The sequence below is a fragment of the Labrus mixtus genome, chromosome 16 (genome assembly GCF_963584025.1).
Source record: "Labrus mixtus chromosome 16, fLabMix1.1, whole genome shotgun sequence".
NCBI classification, from domain to species: domain Eukaryota; kingdom Metazoa; phylum Chordata; class Actinopteri; order Labriformes; family Labridae; genus Labrus; species Labrus mixtus.
The window spans coordinates 3,676,077-3,701,019 of NC_083627.1; the positions used below are offsets into that span (position 1 = coordinate 3,676,077).

General features: G+C 42.3%; 1 protein-coding gene across 1 annotated transcript in view; it reads right to left on the reverse strand.

The window, feature by feature from the left end:
* crybg2 (crystallin beta-gamma domain containing 2) overlaps positions 1-24,943 on the reverse strand; it is a 53,547-nt gene that overhangs the window by 3,736 nt on the left and 24,868 nt on the right. Inside the window, exons 5-21 of the mRNA XM_061059079.1 lie at positions 17,486-18,638; positions 15,802-16,548; positions 9,662-9,709; positions 7,317-7,435; positions 5,031-5,259; positions 4,401-4,540; positions 4,173-4,299; positions 4,036-4,071; positions 3,765-3,904; positions 3,516-3,642; positions 2,801-2,961; positions 2,580-2,706; positions 2,458-2,490; positions 1,005-1,117; positions 703-832; positions 473-612; positions 146-269 (exon numbers count right to left, since the gene is read on the reverse strand). Of these exons, the coding sequence (XP_060915062.1) occupies positions 146-269; positions 473-612; positions 703-832; positions 1,005-1,117; positions 2,458-2,490; positions 2,580-2,706; positions 2,801-2,961; positions 3,516-3,642; positions 3,765-3,904; positions 4,036-4,071; positions 4,173-4,299; positions 4,401-4,540; positions 5,031-5,259; positions 7,317-7,435; positions 9,662-9,709; positions 15,802-16,548; positions 17,486-18,638 (3,694 nt within the window). The remainder of the gene's footprint in view (positions 1-145; positions 270-472; positions 613-702; positions 833-1,004; positions 1,118-2,457; positions 2,491-2,579; positions 2,707-2,800; positions 2,962-3,515; positions 3,643-3,764; positions 3,905-4,035; positions 4,072-4,172; positions 4,300-4,400; positions 4,541-5,030; positions 5,260-7,316; positions 7,436-9,661; positions 9,710-15,801; positions 16,549-17,485; positions 18,639-24,943) is intronic.

Genomic DNA, 24,943 nt, shown 5'->3' on the forward strand with positions numbered 1-24,943 from the left:
CCTCAGTGAAAAGAAGAACACACTGCACGCCATGTTTGATATTTTGTCAGGTAGTAACATCTCATACATGTTGGCTCTGACGCATAAAGAGCTTCTTCTTTAAGTCAAATCTTTAAGAGGCTGTAGAGGTGATGTGTAAACGAACCTGTCTGACTGGGAACATCGAGCCAATGGTCTGCAGGGAGCTGAACTTGTGCCAGTTGGTGATTTCGATTGGTTCCAGTAGGAACTGGCGCCCCCTGTAGTTGCTGTGCTCACATATCACCCAACTGCAAAAACAGACAAGTCGTTTCTTATTATTTAGCACACAGGGAGATCTGAATCAAGCATTTCAGCAATGGGTATGTTGAAATTAAACATCAAGGTTACTTAACAGACAGTTTTTAAATGTTATTTCAACAAGGAAGTGAAATCCATAGATTTTGATTTCATGACTTTACTGTTAAATCAAACAGGCTTTTTGAACACATACCAGCCGCTGTTGACTCTGACAGACAGGATGTGGTTGTTGTAGCCCTCCTCGATCATGCAGAGGATCTCCCTGTCTATGGTGATCTCTCTGCCCTCCAGACACTCCAGGCCGAACAGAGAGATGGAGGGAACGGAGAACGTCTGGAGAGGAGGAGGTGAAGGAGGTCAGAGCAAAATCAAACCGAAGACAGTGAATCATGGTTATACTTTTTTATATGCGTGTTTTCTCACCAGCGGCACAACTTTGACAGAGTGGATGTTGGTGCCGGGCGGACATCCCATGCTGGTTAAGTTGGGGTAGTCTCCTTCAGATAGAACATATAAGTTCCCAGAGAATTTTTCATCCTCGTAGAACGCCCAACTGCGGAACAGACGGACAAATTAAAATGATTTTCTATTAGCCAGAACACGCTCCTACACTCCTCTAACATCATTATTATTTGAGCATTTTCTTTCTATTTTTCCCTCTTGTTTCCTCTTGTTTTACGTTCTTTGGGATCAAATATATAAGTGCTTTGCTCGAGGCTCCTCACCTTCCCCCCGACACTCGGCAGGACTTGGTCGACAGTTTCCCCGGCAGTGCTTCCTGGTTGCGATCAAAGCCGTGACACTCACCCATGAAGTTTGGCTCAGTGTATAGTATAACCTGACGGACAGAGATTTATAAAGGTTCAGGAGAATAAAGTGAGAACAGATTAACACATTTATGTGCCTTTAAAACACTTTAAACAGCGAGGCTACTAAAATACTTCTTTAACAGAATGAGGGAATCATTCATCCTTATTTCCCAGCTGTTAGAGATCTGGTTTTGTCCACCTGTGTTTGGATTAAACATTCTCTTCACAATGCGGTTCGCTGCACTTACCGTCCAATATTTCACTTGCAACATTTAAATATTTAAAAAAGGTCCAAACAGAGACAAATATCAAGTTAATATGAAACTGAGGTTTTGTCATTTTAACCAGCAGCACATGCAAAAAAGCTGAGATAAACCTTTTCACTGTTGGTGGTGAGCAGTGGTGTCATCTTTTCCACTTCTGAATCTTCTCTGATTCACACCATTGATTGACAATATTCAGTAGTGTGCTGTGATTTTTTCCCCCTAAGTTGGTGAAGGGATGACCCTCCCTACTCTGTCTCTCATTGGCTACTCTGACTTAATATGTAAAAGTAGTCTTAGGGTGAACTCACACTGGACAAAGTTGTCCTGTCTAGTTTATTATAAGGATCCCCATCAGCTGCAACATTGTGACAGCTATTCTTCCTGGGGTCCCTCCCCATTCCCCCACTGACCTGCGCTGCTCCAGGACTAACCGGGCCTGAGCACGGTTACCTCTTGTACATAAGGTCGTAATACAACACATGCATGGCTTTATGTTATTAGGAAGCGTGCTTAGTTTACAAGACTGGCGGACTCCAAAAATAAAAAAAATAAAAGGGACGTGCGGTCGAGTCCACATCCGCACATCGGAGAACAACACAGAGAACGAGACAGCTACTTCACTGACTTTGTGTACTCTACTGTACTGTGTTGAAGCACACCTCTTAAAGCTCGGTGAGCACTCACACTGGTCAAAGGAACTGGACTTTAGGTGTGAAGTGTGCTCAGGCACGGTAATGATTGCCTAGTGTGAATGCACCCTTACATGTCACTGTTTAGAACAGAGGCCGTTTATAATCTGCTGGACGGACCACTTAAAAAATCATTTTGGGGAAAAATGAAGTGTATACCCTCTTCTTCTTTACAGACACCTGGATCACTGGTTGTTAGACACAAAAAGTAAAGAGGAGAGAAAGGGGAAAGTCAAGGAGATGATGCCTCCATACGCATTTCATAGACATAACTCCATCTGCAGCCCATTGGGGTGAAGAGTGGCCTGTGTCTGCTCTCGATATTTTTCTGTCACACCATTAAAAAAACCCTCAAATATCTAAGTATAAGCAAATCTGAAGTTTTCACAGAGAAAGCCAATAGAATATAGTTACCTCATTCGTGGTTCTTGTGCTGTCACTCGGAGCCTAAAACACAAACAAACAACACCTGAGTAACATTTCGTCATAAATCCAGCTCATAGTTTAATTTCCTTTTTGTTCCCAGTGTTCCTCACCAGCAGGATGGGCTGCACCGAGCAGATTCGATTGTCCTGCGAGCCCCAGTCCGCACAGTTATTGTAGAAGCCTTTCTCTAAGATGAACTGGTGTCCAGAAAAGTCTACGTGAGAGTATGCCACCCATCTGGAAGAAACAGATTAAGGATTATTGTATGACAGTACAAGTTTGAGAAGTGGTGAAACGGAGGTGGTGGAGTATAAAAGCTTAGCCAACTTACGCCCCGCTGATCACATCGATGGAGCGCGTGGAGGTTTTGTACTCGAACAGTTCGACGTCGGGGATGGCCTCCGTCACCTCGAAGGTGTTATCCTCCTGCATGCCCTCCTGGTCTTTTTGTTCTTGCTGTTCAAACATCACCATCATAGGCTCCGTCAGGTCCTGCAGGAGAGAGATAGTTAGGGTCTGGTAGAGTCAGTCGTATCTCAAACGTAAGATCGGGGGTTCGATCCCCATTTTCCTTTGAATGCATTTTTATCAGATCTGTGTTTGTGAGCCCCCTCCTTAGTTTTAAGTCCCCCCCCCAAAAAAAGTATCAAGGCTGAATCGAACAACCAATCAGGGACGGCTTGCAAGTAACTAGACGATTACAGCGGCTCTGTCAGGAGAATGTTCAAGTTTTCAAACTAGCATTACTCCTCTTCTGTGTGGCTTTTTCCTGTGTAATGTTCATGTTTACCTCCTGTCACTTTAAGCACACTTTGGCGTCAGAGAATGCAAACAAATTCTAAGTAGTGACTGCAAAAATATGGCTTTATTGTTGTTCTGTTGGTTAGATTATGTGGCCCACGTGTACATGGTTTTATTTACTTTAGGTCAGATTGAAAACGACTGATCAAGTTTCAAACCTTCCCCTGAAAACGGTGTCTTTGTGTCGGCTCAATCAGCAATTTGAAGCATTACTAATGGGGTGAGATATATTCTGTGCCACTCACCGCTCGTATCACCCGGACGGATCGCAGCTCAGCATCGCAGCCTCCCCACACCCTCCAGTCCTGGTACTCCCCCTCCTCCAGGAGATACTGGTGTCCTCTGTAGCCCTCCTTCTCGTAGCCCACCCAGCTGCAGAAACAGAGACACACACAGGGTTAAAAAAAACAAAAAAAACATCAACAACACACATCCCACTGCCCCATGCATGTTCAATCCCATTATCATCACTTCAAAACAATCTCCGCGCTCACATTCCCCCCTGCACTTTCATGGAGCCGGCGTTGTACATGAAGGCCACCTGCTGCCTGTCCGCTCTGGTCATGAAGTCTCTGATGCTGGTCGTTATGGTTCTCGATTTACCGGAGAAGTACGGCTTCTCGTAGACCACGATCTGGAGGGGGAAAAAAAGCGTGATTCATCATTTGGGCAAAGTGAAAAAGATATATTAATATCACTGCTTTGAAAGAAGTTCAAAAGGTCCATTCAAGAACTCTGATTTAGGATCTCATTTTTCTTTCTTACCTTTGGTTCACTCAGATTCTCCACTCTTGGTTCACCCTTTAATTTAAAAAAAACAAAAAAAAAAACAGACATGATTTCACTTTCTGCAGATGACACACAGAGCACGAGTTGTAGAAACTCACAGAAGTGCCACTTACTACTTTGAGTGGATGTAGTGATCCCACATAGGGCTTCTCCACCCCCCAGGCTGCAGGGTTAGGAAACCCTCCCACCTCCAGGACCCGGGGTACCCCCTGGAAGAAGGGGTGCGCGTACACAAGCCATCTGAGCAGGAAAAAAAAAAAACATCAAGAGTTAACAAATGAAGAAGAAAGAAATCCAGATTGCATGAAACATGATTTTAAAAATGGTTAAAAATAACTCACAGCCCAGCGTTGATGATGATGGAGGTGGCCTTGATGGGGAAGCCAAAGATCCTGGCGTCTTCAGACGTGTCCCTGAAGGTGACCTTCTTCCCCTCTGCGTTGTCCTCTGGGAACAGACTGATCTCTGGGACGCTGTAGTCCTGAGGGAGGACAAGAGATTTATCCATTAATGTCACATCAAGGAGGTCAGACATTTGAGCTTCACATCCTAAACGTGGTCTATAGTGAGTTTAAGACCATAGCCTGTAAATATTAATGGATGAAGGGTGAGTGACGTCACACATCTGTTACTGCAGGGGGCTTTGGAAACCCATCGATGGCGGTCGCCGTGCAGGAAATGTTGTCTCAGCCTGTGTGCTGATCGAGACATGGCATAATCCGACCTATCTTGTTCCTCATGTCGTTCACTCCTACCAGAGTCTGAGCAACAGGCGCTTGCTCCTACGTTTGCCACTAGATGGTGCTACTGAGTTAAAGAACACACTGACTGAAAAGCTGCAGTCCAACACATCTCTGGAAACTCATTCAAAGTCAAGGAGGTAACGCTTAAGACAAAAAACACAAAGGCTCTCGGCCGTGCCTCGTCATGTCTGTTTAGATCAGATTAAAACAGAGTGAACCAAACCGTACCCTGACGGCTCTTCTAAGAGATCCGATGATGAACCTCCTTGCTGGCTCGTTCTCTGTCTGCTTGTCACTCTTTTCCCCGGTCCCCTGCTCCCCGTTCTGCTTTTCGCCCTCCTGCAGCCCGTTCTGCTGCTCCTCCTCTGGGGTGGCGAAGGGGTACGCTAGCTCGATGTCTCCCTCGTCCAGAGCGATCTTCTCCCCTTTAAAGTTTGGCTTCTCATACAGCACCCATCTGGGAATAAAAAAGGAACCAGAAAGGACATGAGACTGACGTTATAGTGTAAATGATTATCCGCTTTTTGACTAAAATACAAAGCAGGATTTGCCATCATGCGTGGCTTCCTGTGATTGACAAACTGCTAGCAAGACAACGTGTCAACCAGGACAGAGACACTGCGACGCAAATCCAACCTCTCCTCCAAATATGGTGTCTTTGTCCTCCAGAAACAAGATGCCAACCACCAAAATGCTAAACTTGAGCCTTAAGCAGGCTACACACTGATTGGTTAAACCATGGAGGCTATATTAACTTATCACGTCTAATATGAAAACTAGCTAACAGTGGCTAATTTAAGCTAATGCTACCAAACGGAACATAGTTGTGGCTTTGAACGTGACATTACTTAGTAATTTAGAGGCAGTAGCTTAGTCTGAAGGGACATGGGTTGGGAACTGGAGGGTCCCTAGTTACAGTCCTTGTGGTGCTGACCAACGTATGAAAGTTGATCTGGATGCTGGAGAGGTGCCAGTTCACTTCCTGAGCACGTGCTCAAGGTGAGCTAGCTAGTCACCAGACCCCAAACTGCTCGGGGCCTCCTAACTCTGACATCTCTCCATTAATGCTCGTCCATACAGTAGTTTCCTGTTTGTGCATTTGTGTGTATTCTGGGCCTATATGTGTGAGTGTCATGTCTCTCAATACTGATTTAGTGACTCTTGTTACTTAAGAATAATCGATTCATGTCGAGCAAATCTGAGATGGATTAATTTGTAAAGATACAAATCCCTTGTGGGCGGCAGTAGCTCAGTCTGTAGGGACTTGGGTTGGGAATCGGAAGGTCGCCGGTTCAGGTCCCGGCACGGACCAAGTCCGGAAATTGGTCTGGTAGCTGGAGAGGTGCCAGGCCACTTCCTGAGCACTGCCGAGGTGCCCTTGAGCAAGGCACCTAACCCCCCCCCCCCCCCACAAGCTCAGGAGCGCCCGCCGTAGGGCAGCCCCCTCACTCTGAGACCTCTCCATTAGTGCATGTCCACAGGATCCTGTTTGTGCATGTGTGTGTATTTCAGTTCATGTTTGTGTAGCATGTTTACTAGACAGAGTGTAAAAACGAATTTCCCCTCGCGGGATCAATAAAGTATAAATTCTTCTTCTTCTTCTTCTTATCATCGCAGTGATCATGAAAAGCGGCCCCAGCTGTACACTGATCTTTTTTCAAGGGTCACAAGACTAGAAGGTCGAGCTTTGTTAAGCTTATTCAATGGTTTTTATCACTGTGATCTAAAAACTAACTCAGGAAGTTAAGTCCGATAATCTTATTTTAAATGTGATGAAGAAGAGGTACAAAGCAGGATCAAACAGTAGCAGATTGTATTGTCCTGATGCCCCGGCCGAAGTAAATCTATTAATAAAAGGTACTAGATCCAGGATTGAGCCGGGGCTAATGGGATACAAAGTCCTCTACCTAAAACTGGTTAATTACAGCATTAACTGTGGTTTTGGGCAGGGCGGCGGAGTGCGACGCTTGTGTTGACAGCGTAATTATCTTGCTATGTGTACAGGCCAGAGCGCTGCCATGAGCGCTCCTGCAGACACTGCCGCTGTGTTTGATTCAACATTCCTCATGTGACACATGTGTGGGTGTGTTAACTATTGGAAGGCGTTTGCCTGACCACAGGAGCATCAAAACGCTGTTTGGTTCTGACGCTATAGCGTCCTGTAGATATGCCTTCATGCATCATGCCTTTGCAGGGCTGAAGATCTCGGCTTCCAAGGATCTGGACTGTCCAGTTTAGTGAAAAGCCAAATATGTGACCATGGTATGAGGAAAGACGCAGATTTATTGTGTTTGTTCACTGCTGTAATTCAAACAAACTACCCTCCGCACTCATCACGTCTTTGTACATTTATATTGATGGTACAGAAGGGGGTCACTTCTTTCCCCCATTTTGCCTCCGCAACATTCAGATTGAAGGCGAAACATGCCAGGGGTGTAAATACAGTATTGCACTTTGAAACGGCAGTCAGAATAGGGCTTAAGAAAAATGTATCCCCCCCAGTTACTCGCTCACCCTCCTCTGACGACCCGGATGGAGATGGTCTCCTGCAGGTCCCAGGACGTAGCGTCGATGACATCACTGCGTATCTCGATCCTCTGGCCGCACATCCCCGGCTGGTCGAAGATGTACATCTAAAGGAAAACAAAAAGTGACATTATGTTAGAAAAGATTTAGCAGATTCACTGTTTTGATCTGATGTTTTTTGCAGCCTCACTTACAGACCTGCACCTTTAGCAGTTTGAATATCCTGATTTGATGGTCAAGTTTCAACATTAGAAGCAATTCACTTCTGCAGGCAAGAGCAAAATCTGTTCTATTATGTGGAATTAAATAATGGCACCATTACCACCCGCGGCCTTATCTCAAATTTCATATTCAGGCATGAATATTACATTTCCTACTAGTCCCTTTCATGCGTTGAATCCGAGAATCGTGCAAGGTAGAAGCAAAAGCATGTTAGTAATTTGCTCAGTAGCATTACTCCTGATTATCTAATAGCATTTCAACATTGGAAAGCTTTGTCAACATTCTCTAGGAAATGTGTTGTGTCTCAAGGCTGAATTTGACTACAAAAAAGTCTAAGAAAAAACAAAAAAAACACATTTCCGTCTACAGAACTGGCATGTTCAGTCCAGTCAGGCCCCGGGGCCCTGCAGCATGGAAGAGTACTCAGGAGCCGAACATTAAATGTCAGCTCCTCCTCCTCCTCCTCCTGCATTCAGGATCCTTCATCACATCTCGATGAGAAAATATACGCTCATCTTCTACATGCAGGAGCAGGCCTGACATTTAAAGGTTAATAAAGACGCCTGGGTTGGACTGGGTGAAAGTATCAGGTATGCAGTTTAATGACATCAATCACAGCCTGACATTCCACAGATGGTGTCTGGGAAGAGTTTTGGTGATCTGATGAAGAACAAAAGGTTTAACCACAGTGTTTGCAGATTCTACTGAAGGGTTTTGAGAGCAGTTAGGGGAACAGGTGTTAAGAAATTACATCATGCCTAACCGTAATTGGCCAGCCTGTTATTAAATCTGTACTCAAATCTAAAAGAAACAAACAAAGTAAACGGCCTTTGCAATAGTTATCTTACTAGTTTGCTTTTATCAGACTACCTGCAGAAGTCATTTAGCGGACATATTTAACCCCAAACTTTCTGCAAAAACATTGTAGGTATGGCTGAATTGACGACACGAGATGTATTGTTTTGCATTACTCTCCAAACCCTGTGAAGCTCTACTCGAGTTAGCTCCTGTGGCATTACTAGAATAGCTAGCCTATCCAACATGGGGCTGTAAGGGTCATTCCTATGTTTCCTCCTTTTACATGAAATCTTCCACCCATCAAATGTGCCCTCATTCCGATGTTCCCTCAAGTTCCCCCAAACTGGGCCCTATGTTCTCTCAGGCCTATATTCCCCCAGCATCAGGGCTGGCCCTTTTATAATGCACATAATGTGTTGTTGCACCCTGAAATCATGGAAATTATTTGTTCAAGTTCAGGTTTCTTAACTCGACTGAACAAGCAGGTGGCGCAAATGAGGCAAGTAATAATCTGAGGGAACATAGGGCTGAGGGAACACTGGGTTGAGATGAGGGCACATACACTAGGGATGAGGGAACACTGGGCTGAGGGTAGATAGAGATGAGGGAACTAAGGGATGAGGGAACATAGGGATTAGGAGACATATAATGAAGGTTATATACTCACCATTGTTATGTTCTTCTTACAACACTTCAAGAAATCCAAACTATCCCCTTCTTTAAAAATAAGCTTAGAACTGTGTCCACCATAAGCTAAATGCTAACGTTAGCATCCAAAATTACCTGTTCACTGTATTCAGTAGTTTAGAGTTTTAAAATGCTAAAAGATGCCAATGAGTAGTTAGCAGAAAATACAACAGAGGCTGATGGGAAGGCTATTTTGCAAGTATATATTTGTAAACCAAAGTTGTTTTTTTTTAACTTAAAGGCATACAGCTAACATGGCTAGCTTAAAATGCACTTCAGGGCACCATCAGTGGACTTCTAAAAGTGTCTGAGAAAATACACTTGTGGGGGAAAAGCATTGAAACTAAATATTCTCTATCATATCATTTATATTTATGAAACTTTAGATGAATTTGTTCTTTTAGTGCAGTTTGTCAACAGGAGAAAAAAGGCGGGATTGTTGATGTAGCCATGTGTTGGGGCTAATTCCACAGAAACAAAGCTTTAGCGGTAAAAAGATAACTTCCTGGTTAAAAGTTGAAGTTAATCAGTAAAAGTAGCTTAAACTTTGAAGGTGAGATGGTAACTGAGCTGCTTGTGTTTGAGATGTGTTGGAAGGTGTGTGTCTTTTTTTGGTAGCGACTCACCTTCCCAGGACGAGGATTCAGCTTCCCGTGTTCCTTCTCTTTGGTGAGCTATGGACATAAAAAAAAAACGAAACATAAGTTTTCATAGATATACGTACAAAGCAGTTTTCTTCAGCTATTTAATCACATGGTAATAGTGTAACAAAGTAGAATACTATACACAACTTAAACGAGCCTGCATTAAAGAGTGTGTTGACTTTCATCACGTCTTTAAATGTGGACATAAAGGATGCAATCCTGCAACTATGATTGCCATAACAATGGTAAATTTAGACCAGATTAAAAGTGTTGGGGAATGAATATAATCGTTTTGTTATAGCAAAGAAATACACACAACACAGCCGCACTAGCCAAGATTTCTCGTCACAGCAAAAAGATTTTATCACGCAGTTACATCAGCGATCATACAGATTTCACCTACGGTAGTTTTCTAGCTTTTAAAATAGTTAACATGCCACACGATCCAAACATCGTTTTTTATGTGTCTGGGAGATCGGCGAGGGCAAGTGATGACAGACGACTTCCTAATGACAGAACAAGCACCTCTCTGACAGGTGGATTCATTCCTCACCTCTACCTGTTTAACGGGATGCTTTGAGTGCTCTCCCCCCCCACTCATGACAACACTGTGAGCTCACCTGAGGTCTGCACCCAGCAGGTGATGAATCAACTCACTGTTTGACCCCCTTTGTGTGTGCAATGTTTGGTGTGTTTATCCTCGCCTCTTAGCCATGGCTGGAATGCAGCTGGACTTCTGTGAGTTTGACTCATGAAACGAGGAATGTGGTCGCAGATAAGCACCGTGTGATGTGCACGCAGACGCAGAGGAGACTGTATGTTTCTGTGAGTGTTTCGGGTCTCAGGTGTCAACGGGCCTCTTCTCTCTGGAAGCTCTGTAGGAAACAGGTTATCATGCGGGTCAGATTACCCCGCCAAAGAGGGCTGCTACAGAGGCTTCTGTTTCAGAAGTCCACAGCAGTGTCTCTCACCGGCTTAGTTATATTATGAGAAGTTCTCGTTAGATATACGCGGAGGATAGATAAAGATGTCTCAATTAAAAAATGTCTCTTTAGAATGAAGGACTCCCTTGAATTATTAATGATTGTGTTGAAAGAATTACTTTCACTGAGTCTGTTCACTGATATAAATAAAACAACGACGAGGACACACGTTCCCAAACCTAGAGAGAAATGTCTCAAATTTAAGAAATTTTTGTTGCATTTTCGAGTCAAATAGCCCAACTTTTACTTGATGTAGGCATCTGTTTTCACTGTTGAATTGAATATACAGTATAAATGAGTGAATTTGCCCAACTTTTGATATAAATCGTGCAGCCAGTCTGAATGAGCATGGAGAAAACCGGAGTTTCTACTGAAAGCTGCGACTGGTGGCGCACATGGCAGGTCGGTCACTTGTGAAATTTCTTGCTGGGATCCTTTGTGTGGTCCAGTAAAAGTTAGCAATGTGTGAACTGGTTCCCGTAGATCACTTCAAACTGCCTCGTCTTCTTATGTATCGGCTTCTTGTTCTTACCATGATGTGTCCTGATGTCTAAATGCAACAAAGGGTTGACCTTGTTTCCAAGACATAAGTCATATTGCACAATCACACAACATGTACACCCCACTAGCACGTCATAGGAACATGTATGTGTTGATGCTTTAGGGCAGGTTGACTGTGTTGACAAAGTACCATAACACGATCTGAGACACTTGAGTCGGTCTCACAGGTTTTTGTTTACATTTAATTCACATGACAGTTCTGTTGTAAAGAGTTAGACTCTAGAACCTTTCGATTATTGGCCGAGTCACATAAAACCAATATATTAATTTAAATTATTTTCCTGCATAATTATTCTCTCTCAGCCAATGAAAATGAGGACATGCTTTTAATGGATAATTAAATGAAAATGAAAATGACACCTTTAGAAGAGGCTATAATATTATTTCTGATGTAGTAAAAGTTTGGTCGCAGCAGACGGTTGTCAACCATTACGCCCGACTCTGCTCGAGGGTTCTGCTTTTCCTTTGCCCATTGTAGGACTATTATTAGGTGGCTGTTAATAAAGAGTACAGTCGAGACCAGCGGTTCTAAACTGATTTAGCCTCAGGACCCACCACCAACTCCTTTATGTAAAATAGTGCAAAACAATTCTGACATTTTTCAACCAATCAGATTTATTTTATGCAAAAATTGTGTGCTTTGGACCTCCAATGGTACATATAATTTTCAAAGTCATAGTCTTTTTGAAATATATTTTTTTCCATGCACACATTTGTGGCCTTTGGCCTTTGCTATATGTCAAGTGTCTTTAGGCTGATTTGGTGCTACAGAAATAGAAATTGACTGATTAACTGATTAATTTAAATGATACCGATTCTGCAAAAACAGCTAGAACATTTCTGTATTCTGAAAATAATCCCTATGTGGTTTCTTGATGTTGTACTTGTTGCTACTATAACTCTGTTTTAGTTCTCATCTCTTAAACTTCTTTATAAAACTCACTCTTAGCTTTCAAAATGTCGCTCAAAACAAGACAACACAGCTGCATCACTTTGGGGCTGTGATGTGTTTACTGCAGCTTTAACGTCAAATTCATGCATGAATTCAAACAGACCCCCCCCCCCCCCATTCTGTTCCTGTCCCTCCCAGCAGCCTGGGCACAAGATCTTCTCTCTCATTAAGTGAGTTACCGCAGATGGAATGTGCAGTTTCAGCAAATCTTATATGCAAAAAAAAAAAAAAAAAAAAAAAAAAAAAAAAAAGTGCATGAAGTGATGACACTTGTAAAGCTGAGGAACAAAGCCAATCAAACCCTCGCAGAAGGGAACAGCTAATCTTCTTTGTAATCTTCCATTCACCCTTCCACCCTTCAGATTTCTTTTCCTGCTGTCAACTCCGCTCGGTCGAATATCGAGCAAACAAGCGGAGAAACGTGCGAATAGACACAACACAGGGCGAGGTGTGGCAGTGTCTCTGCAGGAACGGGCAGATAGCTGGGATGGGTGGGGAGCCCAGCGGAGACAGAAACAGGAACAACAGAGAGGAAGGGTTCTGCCAGAATTGTAATGACTGAGAGGAGTAACTCCCACCCGCTGAGAAAGTGTCACTGATGGTTTTAACTGCATGAAGGAGTTTTACAAGATGACTGATTTCAAACTGCCGCTTCAACAAAGCAAAATTAAAATGCTTAGAGAGATAAACATCAGTCCTAACACACTATACTCTGAAGGATAAAAAGCGGTGGATTGCCGTTGCAGGAGACTGTAGTTAACATCATCTAAAAAAATATATTTCATGGTTTATACCATACTATTGTGTGTTTCATTCAACTTTATGTTACCTATGAGAAAATTAGTCTGTAACTTTTGTTATGCAGCTTTTTCCTGTTGTACTTCTTCCCTCCGTTTGTGTGTTTTTTTTGGATTGCTTGCATGTATTAGTGTCTGTTTTCTGAAGCGTTCTTTTTTTCATTTGCAGCACACTTCTGCTGTTGTACTTTCTTGTATTTGTTCTTGAACTTGCAAACTTTTTCCTAATATAAAAATATTTTGAGCCTTGCAGCATGTCTACCCTTGGAAGCCTCTGTAACTGGTGGCAAAACAATCAGCCACCTCATGTATGAATGCATCGATACACAATGCAAAAGTCTACGATATAACTCCTATATTTACACGTTATACTTTTTAGTTTGACTTCATTAACCATCCAGATCAAAATCACCAAAGGTGGAAAAATGGATATTTGTATTTAGCGCTCTCTGTAGAAGTTATCCAAGATGGTAAAATCAAAATATCATAGTAGTAGTTATGGTTGTATTTGCTCAGTGTTTGACAGGAGACTTCCATTAATTAAGATCTTTACAGAAAATATCCTCCAATAAACTCAAATTTTAAGGTTGTGAAAAAGTGTATCCTTTAACTTCCATGTGTAGTGTACTCTTAAAGTCTTTACTCTAAACTGCCCCTGTCTTGGGATTGTATTCTGCTGTAGTGCTATTCCACCTCGGGAACTAAAGAGGCCCAAACTTACCGTGTGCAGTCAGTGACCCGGTCAGTAATATGAGCTGTGGTCAGGTGTGTGTACTTTGGCCTGGAAAACAGAGCTGCTGCAGCCGTACTGCTGAACATCACAGAGACTAACTGAGCATTGTTACAGCGTGAACAAACATCCTGTGCAAACATTTGTTTTAAAACCACACAGGACAGCTGGAGACTAATATGAGGTTAGTTACACCTCTAAAATCAAGAGTTCTTTTTGTGTGTGTTTTTTGCATGGACAGAACAACACTACATGCATGTAGCAACAAGTGATATATTGCAGAGAACAGCATTATTAAGGGGCTAATGTAAGGATCTGGTTTCCCTGCTTGTGATAGCATTGTAATTTCCCTCAGGGATCAAATCTGTGTTTTTCTATTTGCTAACTTTTGGCATAGCTGCACTATTATTACATAACCGTTAATTACAATGTGTAATGGTTTAGAGTGAAATTAAAAATGAAGTGCGTTATGTGTGAAAGAGGAAGAGCAACTGAGTGCAGAGGAGTTAGATTGAATCTGTGTGTGTGTGTGTGTGTGTGTGTGTGTGTGTGTGTGATGTTCTTTCCTTTGCTAATAAAAATCATTTACGACCTTCTTCTAATTTGCTTTAGCACTCCACATGCCAATATGGCTGGCATGTTAGAACAAGTGCATGCATGTGCAGAAACAGGTATGATACACACCCTTATCTGTGTCGGTTTGTGATGCTCAGTGGGAATAGCATGTTCCTGACATTTGAACCCGATTGACTGTACTTACAATTGTCTGCAAATTAAGTGACTAAATGCACGAGGTGCTGCTGCAGCCACATCCACTCTCATGATGCAAGGGCAAAGAAAATATTCAAATTTAGAAGCTCTGTAAATGATACTAAACTGTGCGTGTAAAAGTATGCAAAGGTTTTGCAAGAACTAGAACAAGCAACACAAAGAGGGATATTTTCCTGAGTGTATATGAAGTCATCTCTCTTACCTATTGTAAGCTGACCTTCTGTTTGTCAGGAGAATAGAACCGAGAGTGAGGCCAAGAGCTGCCTTCATAATAAGTTAACAAAGTTTTTGCACAAAGACTAAAATATGTATAGAGGATTTTCTTTCTCCAGCTTCATTTCACAGAGCTACCATTTTCTGGAACATCTGCACTGCAATTCTATTTAAAGACTGTGCAGGATTTTGTCTTCTCTTGTTAAACAAAAAATGAAATCACTTCATAAAAAATAATAATAATTTCTACTGTGATCGCTAAATAATTTGAGGCCAGGGACAAGGATTTAGATGTCAGTTTCCCTTTGTAGTGAGAGGAGGAATGTCCAATCGTATCATATTGTATCATATCCTACCGGCTTTAACGCAGTATTCTTACCCATGTGATATTTTCTTTAGACAATCTTTCATTTCAGTTAAACTCAGTATGCAGTCATCTGCATACAAGTGTATCTAAGAATCTGGTTTCAGACGTCACTTCCCTCCAACTCCATTCTGCCTTCCCTATTTGCTGGTTGCACTGTAAACAATAGCTCTATTCAGCCTACCACTACAAGGTACAATTTTTTACGCTCCTAGCCTTTGATATTAATGTCACAAAGGCGTATTGGATGAAGTGTTCCCACCTTTGTGTCATCAGAGGTACTAACAGAGGAGTGGTGAGACGGTTTCACCAGAGCCAACGAGGACGAACAGTTCCGTGGGTGTTCATTAGGAGTTCCCGCTGTTTCTATACACAACAGTTACGCAATGTAAATCCAAAGACTGGGATACCAATATTACACCGCTGCAGAATCAATATGAAAGTACAAAGATGTAATGATGGCGGAGCATCTTGACTTCACCACCTGAGGAAATGAGATCTAAGGTCTTGACCCATGTATTCTTTATCTAATAACCAAATAGCTGCTAGCTAGCCCTGATATATACGCCTTGGTCTAAAGAGGTTAATTTGTCATATCGACAATAGCCAATCATTTTAAAGTTTGGTTTAATGTACTTTGACTAACCTTTGTCTAAAAGTGAGTAAAACTGCATTATTCATACACGATGTGGAGCTACGATATAAGTTTACTACTCAGTGAAACTTAATGTAAATTACTAGAAATACTTACGTAGGCGTCGGGGAAGGCTCTGTACTTGGACGCTAAGTTCTTGTCCTGTTCTTGGTTCTGGAACTGAGACCCTCCATACGCGCTGTTGAACAATGTAGTCTGCTGGACCCCCGTGGTGCCCTCGTTGCTGAAGTTCCTCTGCAGGAGGGGAGTTGTACTGCTACCCCCACCCATCCCCATCCCCATTCCCATTCCCATCCCCATTCCCTGGTTCTGGGAATACATGGATAAGGGCAAGTCTGGGGTGCTCAGCGACCGTTGGAGGTCTATGGAGCCGGTCGGGCTCAGGATGCGGTTGGGGCCGTTGCTAGGGGGGGGGGAAGTGAAACTCAGGGATTGAGGCCGACTCACATGCATGTTGGGATCTTCGGCTCGAGTCAAGGAGCCCGATGTGGAGGAGGAATTGTTTAAAAGGAAGGAGAAGCGTTCAAAGCGGGACCCAGTTTGGTCTGTTGCAGCGCTCGGATCACTTGAGTCCTTTGTCCCCGCGTTCATATGGTCGTTTGAAAGCCCCACGTCAGGCAGCGAGCCGGTGCGGAAGAGCGAGCGGTGAGGTTGTCTGTTCTCCTGCTTCTGATCGGTGGATCCTGACCTGTAGCTCCCAAAGATCACACTGTTGTCAAGGCGGGAGGTCGTGTTGCCGTTCAGCAGTGGGGACTGTGAGTCCTCGAGAGAAGTGTCAGAGGATCTTCTCATCACAATACTGTTGATGGCCGTCGCTCTCTGTGGCGTGTTAACAAGCTGCTCCTGCAGGGGATGTAGAACATGCAATCAGAAGAGCATTCGTCAAAGGGTTAGTTCAACCAAAAACAAAAAAACAACCAAATGGGAACTCTGATTTACCCAGAAAGTTATCTAACCAGACAGATTGTTTGGGATTATTTGCAAAGGTTACATATGCTGCATGATTTACAGATTGCTGCCTTCACTGTATCTGAAAGAGGTTAATGGAATTTCCATTTGTTGGACTGACAGTTTGGAAAACCTGCAGATAAAATGTAAAAATGTACATATCTTTTCCCGATCAGCAGCCAAGTTTAAACCCTAGAATCACTTTTTTTAATGGCAAACTTTTATTTAACTTTCTTATCAATTTGGTTTGGCAAATGAAGCCCGACAAATCTGCAAAGACATGTAAAGTAAAGCTTGTTTCCATGTTAATACTGTTGCATCCAATTCCTTATACTTGCATATATGTTGGTGCCAATTCTTTTACATCAGGACCAACTTGCCAAATCTGTTTCCACTGAAATCAGATGGAATTTATCATACCGACACACCCAATCTTCCATCTTTACAAGGCATTAAATACTTTTTTTCCTACCACTTTTGGAGCTCAAGCGGAAAATGCAAGTCAAAACAACAACAACAAACATGTTAATGGTTAGGGATCAGCTGCTTCCAGGCTGATAAGAAAATAAATACCTTACAAAAAGTTAATTTTAGCAATCAAACCCGCCCAGCCAGAAGAGTCTGACTAAAGACAATTATACTAATAATAAATAGTTAAGTCATGAGTCTACATTTGAGTGCTCCATGCAGGAAGTTTGAAAATAGTGAAACCATGTCAACCTAACCCTCCTTTATGCTGCATTTAAGAAATAATGAAAATGATACACTGGAGGGATAAAGGTTATCAATAAGCAAAGATAAATTAACACATTTTTGAGTGCATGGACTCTACCTGCTGGTTCTGCTTCATCAGCTCCAGTGGAGAACGAAAGTCTCTTCCTGAGTTCCTCTTCAGTCCCAGATCGGCAGGCAGAGTGTAAAGTCCGTTCGGGGACTCTGCCGGCTTGTTAGCCTCTTCCATCTTTTTCAAAAGGCTGCTGCTGCTGGAGTCGCGGACGTCCAGGCTGATCGGGCTGGACGCATCCTCCACGATTGGCGGCAGGGAGGAGACGAGGACCGGCGCCGGCGGTCGCGGGCCGACGCTCCTCGGCCTCATGGAGGGTCCCATGCTCTTCAGCGTGTCCACGAGGCTGTCCATGTCGGACTGGTGGAGGGAGTCTGCGTCGGGGGAGGTCGGTGGTGGAGTGGAGGGTGAAGTTGCGGGGTCGGAGACCAGCTCCACCAGCGTGGCCTTGAACACTCCAGTAAAAAAAGCCGAGTCCCCGTCCTCGTCTCTGAAACTGTCCGGCCGGTCGTAGCTGGGTTGTTGAGGCGAGAAGGAGCCGGGCGCAGGACTCTGATGTGACTCCCAGCTCGACCTGAACCTCTCTGACTCTCTCTCTCTCTCCCTCTCCCCTGCAGGTGCAGCAGGCTCCTCCCGCTGTCCAGCTGGCTCGCTCTCACGGCTCAGATAAACTTTGCTCCTGTCACTCAGCCTGTTGCCAAGGGTGATGTGTTCCTCAGAAGAGGGGGAGAAGGAGGAGGAGGAGGAGGAGAAGGCGTTGCCTGCATGTTTGTATGCTGTAGCCTCAGGGAGCGTGTAGGAGGAGGAGGACAATGAGGTGGGGCTGGAGTAGGTGTCTGTGTAACTCGGAGAATTAGAATAAGAAAATTCCTCTGTTGCGGATGGTTTATACTGAGAAACTCCCTCGAACCTGTTCCTCCATTTGTAGTCTGAGTCCTGATCTGATCTGATTGAATAAGCTACAGAGGAGTCCACTGTGGCCTCACTGTTGACCGTGGAGTCAGACTCGCTGACCAGAGACACTTTATGGACGCGATACATGGACTCATCCTCTTTAGGGGGCGATGAGGTCTTAAAGGACAGTTTGGTGCTCAGGCTGTTGTAGCCTGAAGTCATTTTGTTGTCTGAATCCTTGTCGACTTCAATGGGCTGATGTTCTGAAGTGAGGATTTCTGAAGCAGCCCTGGAAGCTGTCAGGGACCTGGTGGAAAAGGAGACAAAGACAAAACAGAAGAGAAATAGTCACATTTAATAAAACTTGCTTGTTCACAGTCTATCAAATGCCGCAATATCTCCAGGGTGAGGTGATCATGCAATGGCAAAGATGCAAATTATACAAAGCAGCTTTTAAAATATCTCATATGCAAGATTTATACAATTTGACTTTTTTTAATCTGCATGTATTGCATGAAAAGCTTGAGGGAAATGTCAGTCATGTTGGAGAGTTTAAAAACAACAAAGTGGAGAGTTCTGCTGAAGTTTGCTCCATGCACAAACAAAAAAGTCATTAAAAAAAACAAGGACGGGTTTGTGCTGGGAGGATCGTGTGCAAATAAGCAGAACGCAGTCAGCTGACGATTCGAGGTTACTCAGAGTCAACACGTGTTTGTCTTTCTTTCTTTCTTTTTTAGCGTCTGATTAAAAACGCACTAGCAGACACAAACAGCAAAGTGACATCAGATAAGAGCATCGGGAATTTACAGCTAACACGTAGCTCTGTGTGTGTCTGGCTTTTTTAATTAAAGATTTGAAAACTGATAGGTTGCATTTTTTCATTATTGATCATTATAATAATAATGATGTCATCACGTTTCTTTCCTCAGATCAAGGCGATGTAGGAAGTAGATTTAGCGATAGTTAAAAAACACGTTTTTTGTGGACACCTTTTTTAAAAATGAAAGTTCAGAAGCCGCCGTCTTGTTTTCATTTTTTTTGGACGAGACGATAGATAGATAAACAGGTTGCTATGGTGATGACCTGTCATTCTACAATTATTCAATTCAACAAATTCTTTTAGCAGAAGATTTTGTCCAAAATCGACAAACACCAGAGAGTAAGTACATTACAAGTGAGCGTGTTAAACAAACAACATCAGGAAGTGCAAACAAACAGCAGAAAGTCTGATTGGACACACAGGCAGAGCACAGTCTGTTTGTTTTTATATTCAAGTTAAAATATCACAATCAACCACAACATTAGCAGCTGCTATTGAGAATTCTAATAAGCATCAAATCCATCCTAAATGTTGTGATTGGCATCTCCAATATCATCATCATAAGCAATATCAGTAAGTACATAGACGTCATAAAGCACTGGGTCTTTTTCTTAAAGGTGCGCTCACAGGTAGCCGCGCCCAAAAAGTAAGAAGTCGCGCAATAATCTGGTTGACTTGAATACTATATGTAATGCAATAACTTTTTTAATCAAACGGTCAAGTCTGCATTGGCAACGTTTTTTTTTTTTGGGGACATTCTTGCCTTTATTGGATAGGACAGCCGACGACAGGTAGTGTTGGGAGTAGCGTTCAAGTCCCCAGGAAGTGCGCCCACCGTTGAAGACAATTTTTACATGGTGGCTGGTGCTGGTATTGCAGTGTTACATGATGCCATTGGGGCCCAAAGAGACTCTTTCCCCATAAGCTTACAATAGGAAAGAGACGTCTGTAAATCAACACCTTCACAGCCATTAAGTCCTAAAAGTTGTAATGAACAATTAAAGCTGAAATTAGAGATATTTTGTAAGCATAGCCTCTAAGTGTGCATGCTCTATGGGCCCAGTAACGTGGAAGATTCAGGTACTTTAACATGACTCCTTTTGCTTCAAGCGCCAACTGAGCAGCTTTCAAAGGAATGAATGGGGCTCCACCTCCCATGCTGTATCCATTCTATAATACATCCATGGCAGCGAAGGGGGGATGACATGAAGCAAAGGGCCGAGGTAAGATTCAAACCTACGCCTGCTGCGAAAAGATCTACAGTATATCTGCTGCACACGGGGCGCACAACATAACCGCTTGACTATCTGGCTTCACTTTTAAAACCAGAGGCTACGTCCACTTCTTATATAAATGTATTTTCTTAGGCTTTCAATAAAATGGAAACCATATTTGCAATCTTGTGTTTTTCCCTCATGCTTATGTAGAATCAAAAAGTCTTGTGTTGTACTAATAAGTTGGGTTTCTTCCCTTTAGCCGTCAAGTCTGTCAGAATTAAAATAATGACGAGGAAATAAATCATGGGAGTTCTCCGACTCGGAGGGAGTGGAATGTGAGTCCCACTTATCTTCTGTGTTGCAAAAAAAGATGAAAAATGAAAAAAGAAGATGATAAATGTTCAGAAATTGGCTCCAACAAAACTGTGAAAACTTTACACATGATCTGCAAACTGTGCAATCTGGGACTTATTCATTTCAAGCCATGAGGGTTGCTCTTGGTTTGGTTAAAACTGCATTCGCTGTCTTGTTTTTTTGTTTTGTTTATGCATGCTCCTGCAGGCTTCACATATTTGCATAAAATAGTCATAAACACTTCAGCATTCCCTTAAGTGATGTTTGCGGAACCAGAATAAGCAATAATCTAGCTCTGAATAAGCTTTTGTAACTTGTGCGGTAATTATAAGTTGTTCTTCAAAAGAGGACTCTTTTGACCTTTAAGGAGGTGTACTTCACTTTGCTTTAAAGTTACAGATTATAGACTTAGTTCTCCTCATTGGAAAAGAGCTTTGTGATGTAACGGACAGTCTAGCTGAGTCTACCAGTAAAAAGTGAAAAGATGATCAGACGACACAAAGAATGCTCAAAGTGACTCATTCACTGTCATTAAACTTGACATTAGACACAAGAACTTCTTGTCAGAGTGGGTGGAATCACACCTTAGGCTTTTTGCACTTGGTGAGACACATGAGCCCGGTGCTGGAGGTGGATTATTTAAAGGTCATGAGAATAGTTAAAGCACTTAACGGCATTTGCTGCTTCTTTACAGGAAGAAAAAAAACTCCTCCAAAGGTCAGTAATAGACCTTTAAGGTATTAGCTATTCTCTCATCAGTTAGTGAAAAACCACAGACTGTATATGAAGATGGATGGAGCAACAGCTGCCTGGGAGTGAAGCCAAAAGATGAAGCCCCTGCTGACTGGCTGCGGTGTAGGTCATAAACCCCGCCTCCTTAATGTGATTTCATTAAGGTAGTTATTGTTACAACAACCTTTTGTGTTCAAGCTATCTCTTTCTGACAAGTTTCTATTTAATTAGTTATTGAATGCTATGAAACAGTAATGATCTGTCCGTGATCGACAGATCCGTTGACGAATGCGGCTAAATGCAATGAGAGAAAAAGTAATGAACAATCATTGAACTTCCAGAAATGTGTGTCTGTTTCAAGCTGACACAATAATCTGTTTTCGCCGTGGACAGTATAAAACATGAGGAATTTTTGCCAAATCATGGGTATAAATTAAATCTGTTTTTTTGTTAGCAGAAGCGATGTGACAGCAAGACTGCGGCTATTCCAGCTGATCACGGTTGCGCAGACTCTGTTTCCAAATTTGCAACATGTCAGCCACAGTTATAGGGTTACTGCTCAACGGGAAAGGCTGAGGCAGGCTGTCCATTTGTATATACAGTAAATGGCTAAAACACACAATATAACAAAAAAAAAAGGCAAATTAATGCTTATATTTAAATATAATGTGCAGAAATTTCTGCAACATGGTGTCTGCATGGTTTTGAAAGCACCTTGGAGTGCACATGTACTGAAAATGTGTATTTGAGTTGATCAGAGAGTTTATTTTTACAATAACAACTGGTTGATTTTCCCAGGAAGTTCAGAAAATGTAACTGTGAGACGTTCCATCAGGGGAACCTATACGATTTTTCCAACTTTTTTGCTCGTTAGATGTTGGCAATACAATTCAAAATGGGCATTTATTTCCCAAAAACAATGACATTTGTATTTTCCAATGAATTATAGGGGTTTCATATTTTTGAAAATCATCAAATTCTGTTATAATTGATATTGTTCACAATGTCCTAACTTTAAGAATTTGGGTTCTAATTTTCATCCATAAAAGTGAAGCTTTGCTTTCAGATGACCAATGATGTAAATTCCATTTATTTTAGCAGTTATGTAGTATTCAAGTGATTTTTTTTCCTGCATTTATTTAAATTATACTAATCTAGACAAGAACAAACTTTTATAAAAATCACTCTAAGCGCTTTTATATGGTAGTGTAATGACAGGATACTAACGCATTGTTGATGCTAAGATTTCCTTAACGTTACCTGATAGTAGGTTTTATATCAGTCCTGCCAAGAGTTCCCTGCTTACATTGTCTTTCACTGATGTTCAACTCTAGCGACTTTAACAAGAATATTAGCTGGTAATAAAAATATAAACACATATTCTAAATTGTCTGTTTCTTGTATTAAACCCTGAGAATTGTCTGCAGGTATTCTTGACAGGTCTGCAAACAGTCTCCAGAGATGTTGCCAAACAATTCAGCAAATACTCACAAAGTCCAGACAGACTTGTGCAAGACATCAACCATCGATAATTACAAGTCACTGGGGAAATGTTCCCTCATAACTCCCACTGTTAATTATTCCCCTGATCACCCAGGTGTAGGAGAGCTCCTACTGGGACAAATGTGAGTACATTCACGCTGCTCGAGCACACCTTCCCCTCAGGCTGCTCTTTAATCTTGGCAGCGATCCTAAACCTGCTCTTAAACTTCACACAAGTCATGTCACATCAGACACAATGAGGCAGAAGGACAGGGGCTTACACATTCAATTAATATATTAAGTATTAAGTTGCAGGAATGGGGACATTCCCACACACACACACACACACACACACACACATGCTGTAATATGCACAAAACTGTTCATCCATACGTTCTAGTACACCGAGTCCCAGACCATGGGGAACATCACAAGCGATTATGTAAGAGCATGGTATCATTTGAACTTCTATGTCTCGCCTGGTAACGCAGCTCATGTTGTTCAAAGATTACTCTTCTTTCTACACAGCCTCAAAATGCTCCTGTTCTTCTACATCTATGCAGAAAAACAATTGTGGGAATGTAGCTTCCCCTACCTTGTCCAACAAGCCAAACATACAGAGGGTGAAAAGCATTTCTTTGGTTTTTAAAACTCCCCTGTCAGAGCAACAATGTCAGAGATGTCAACAATGTGCATGACTAAAGCTTCAGTTGCTCAGGATGCTTCACTGTTTCCAAATAATTAAGAGCATGATGGCTGCCGAACACACCGGCTGCAAACAGTGCGTCTCGGGTGGAGCCTTTATTAATATTGATCTTGAATCTTTGCCAGTTAGAGTTCTCCTTGAAAAAATGAAGTCAAGCTAGTATGCAGAAGACATGCAGGCTGCAGCTAACTCGTGATTCCTAGACAAGCTTTTCAGATAGTGCTTAAAATATACAGGGTATATTGAAATGTAGTGGTGAGTGGATGTGTAGCATGATGTTCTTGTTAATCCTTCCTTCTCTCGGCGTAACTAGAGGAGGATTAAAGAAAGCTTTAGAGAGTATACTGTCTATACTGTCAGGAGCTACCATCTGTCTGTCTGCCTGTCTAACATCGACAAGCCCTGCAGCTTTACAGAGCTTAGGAAAGACATGTTCCAGTGTAGTTTACGTATCATAAATCACCGGGTTAATGTTACTATGTAAACTTCACAACTGAGGCGTTGTGTTATTAACTGATTAGGAAGTTCAGGGCCCGGTTTTAGATCTAAGATGAACCTGGGAGGGGGTTCAAAGCCTCTTATGGCTCCAGGAGAAGTTGTGCAAACGCTAAGAAATTGCCTCAAGTGATGTCACTTAAGTCAGAGTTAGTCGAGAGTACACTTGAGGCTGACCCCAAAGACAGAGGAATTCCCATAAAGTCCCATTTTTTACGGCAGAAACAAATATGTTTACAGACTGGTATAAAAAACAGGTTTGGTCTTGATTGCTCATTTCTGTATTCGTTAACATTGTATGGGGGGATATTTTCTGTTACTCATCAGTTTTGATTAGATTCCTGGTTGTGCTGCATCAATTCTTCATATTTTTCCATTGGAGTCAATGTTAAAGGAAGTGCACGGGTACTCATATACTGCATAATAAAATAGACATTTACTAAATTTAAATAAGAAAGTACCAGCAGAGATTCTTATATAAACTTAATTTGGACTATTTGACTAATACGTGGGTTTGCAGCTCTTCCTATACAGCCAAAAACGCTCCAGAAAGTGACTTGTTTTCCTAATTGTAGTCTGCATATATTTACATTTTAAATATGTATGTATCCATCATTAGGGCTGGGAATCTTTGGGTGTCTCACGATCCGATTTCGATTTTCGATTCTTGGGGTCACGATCCGATTGAGAATCTATTCTCGATTCAAAACATTTCTGGATTAATGGATTCAAAGTCTATTTTTGAGTTAGTACATACTTCAGGATCTAATCCAGTCATCTGTGAGACTGAGCTGAATTTCTTGCTG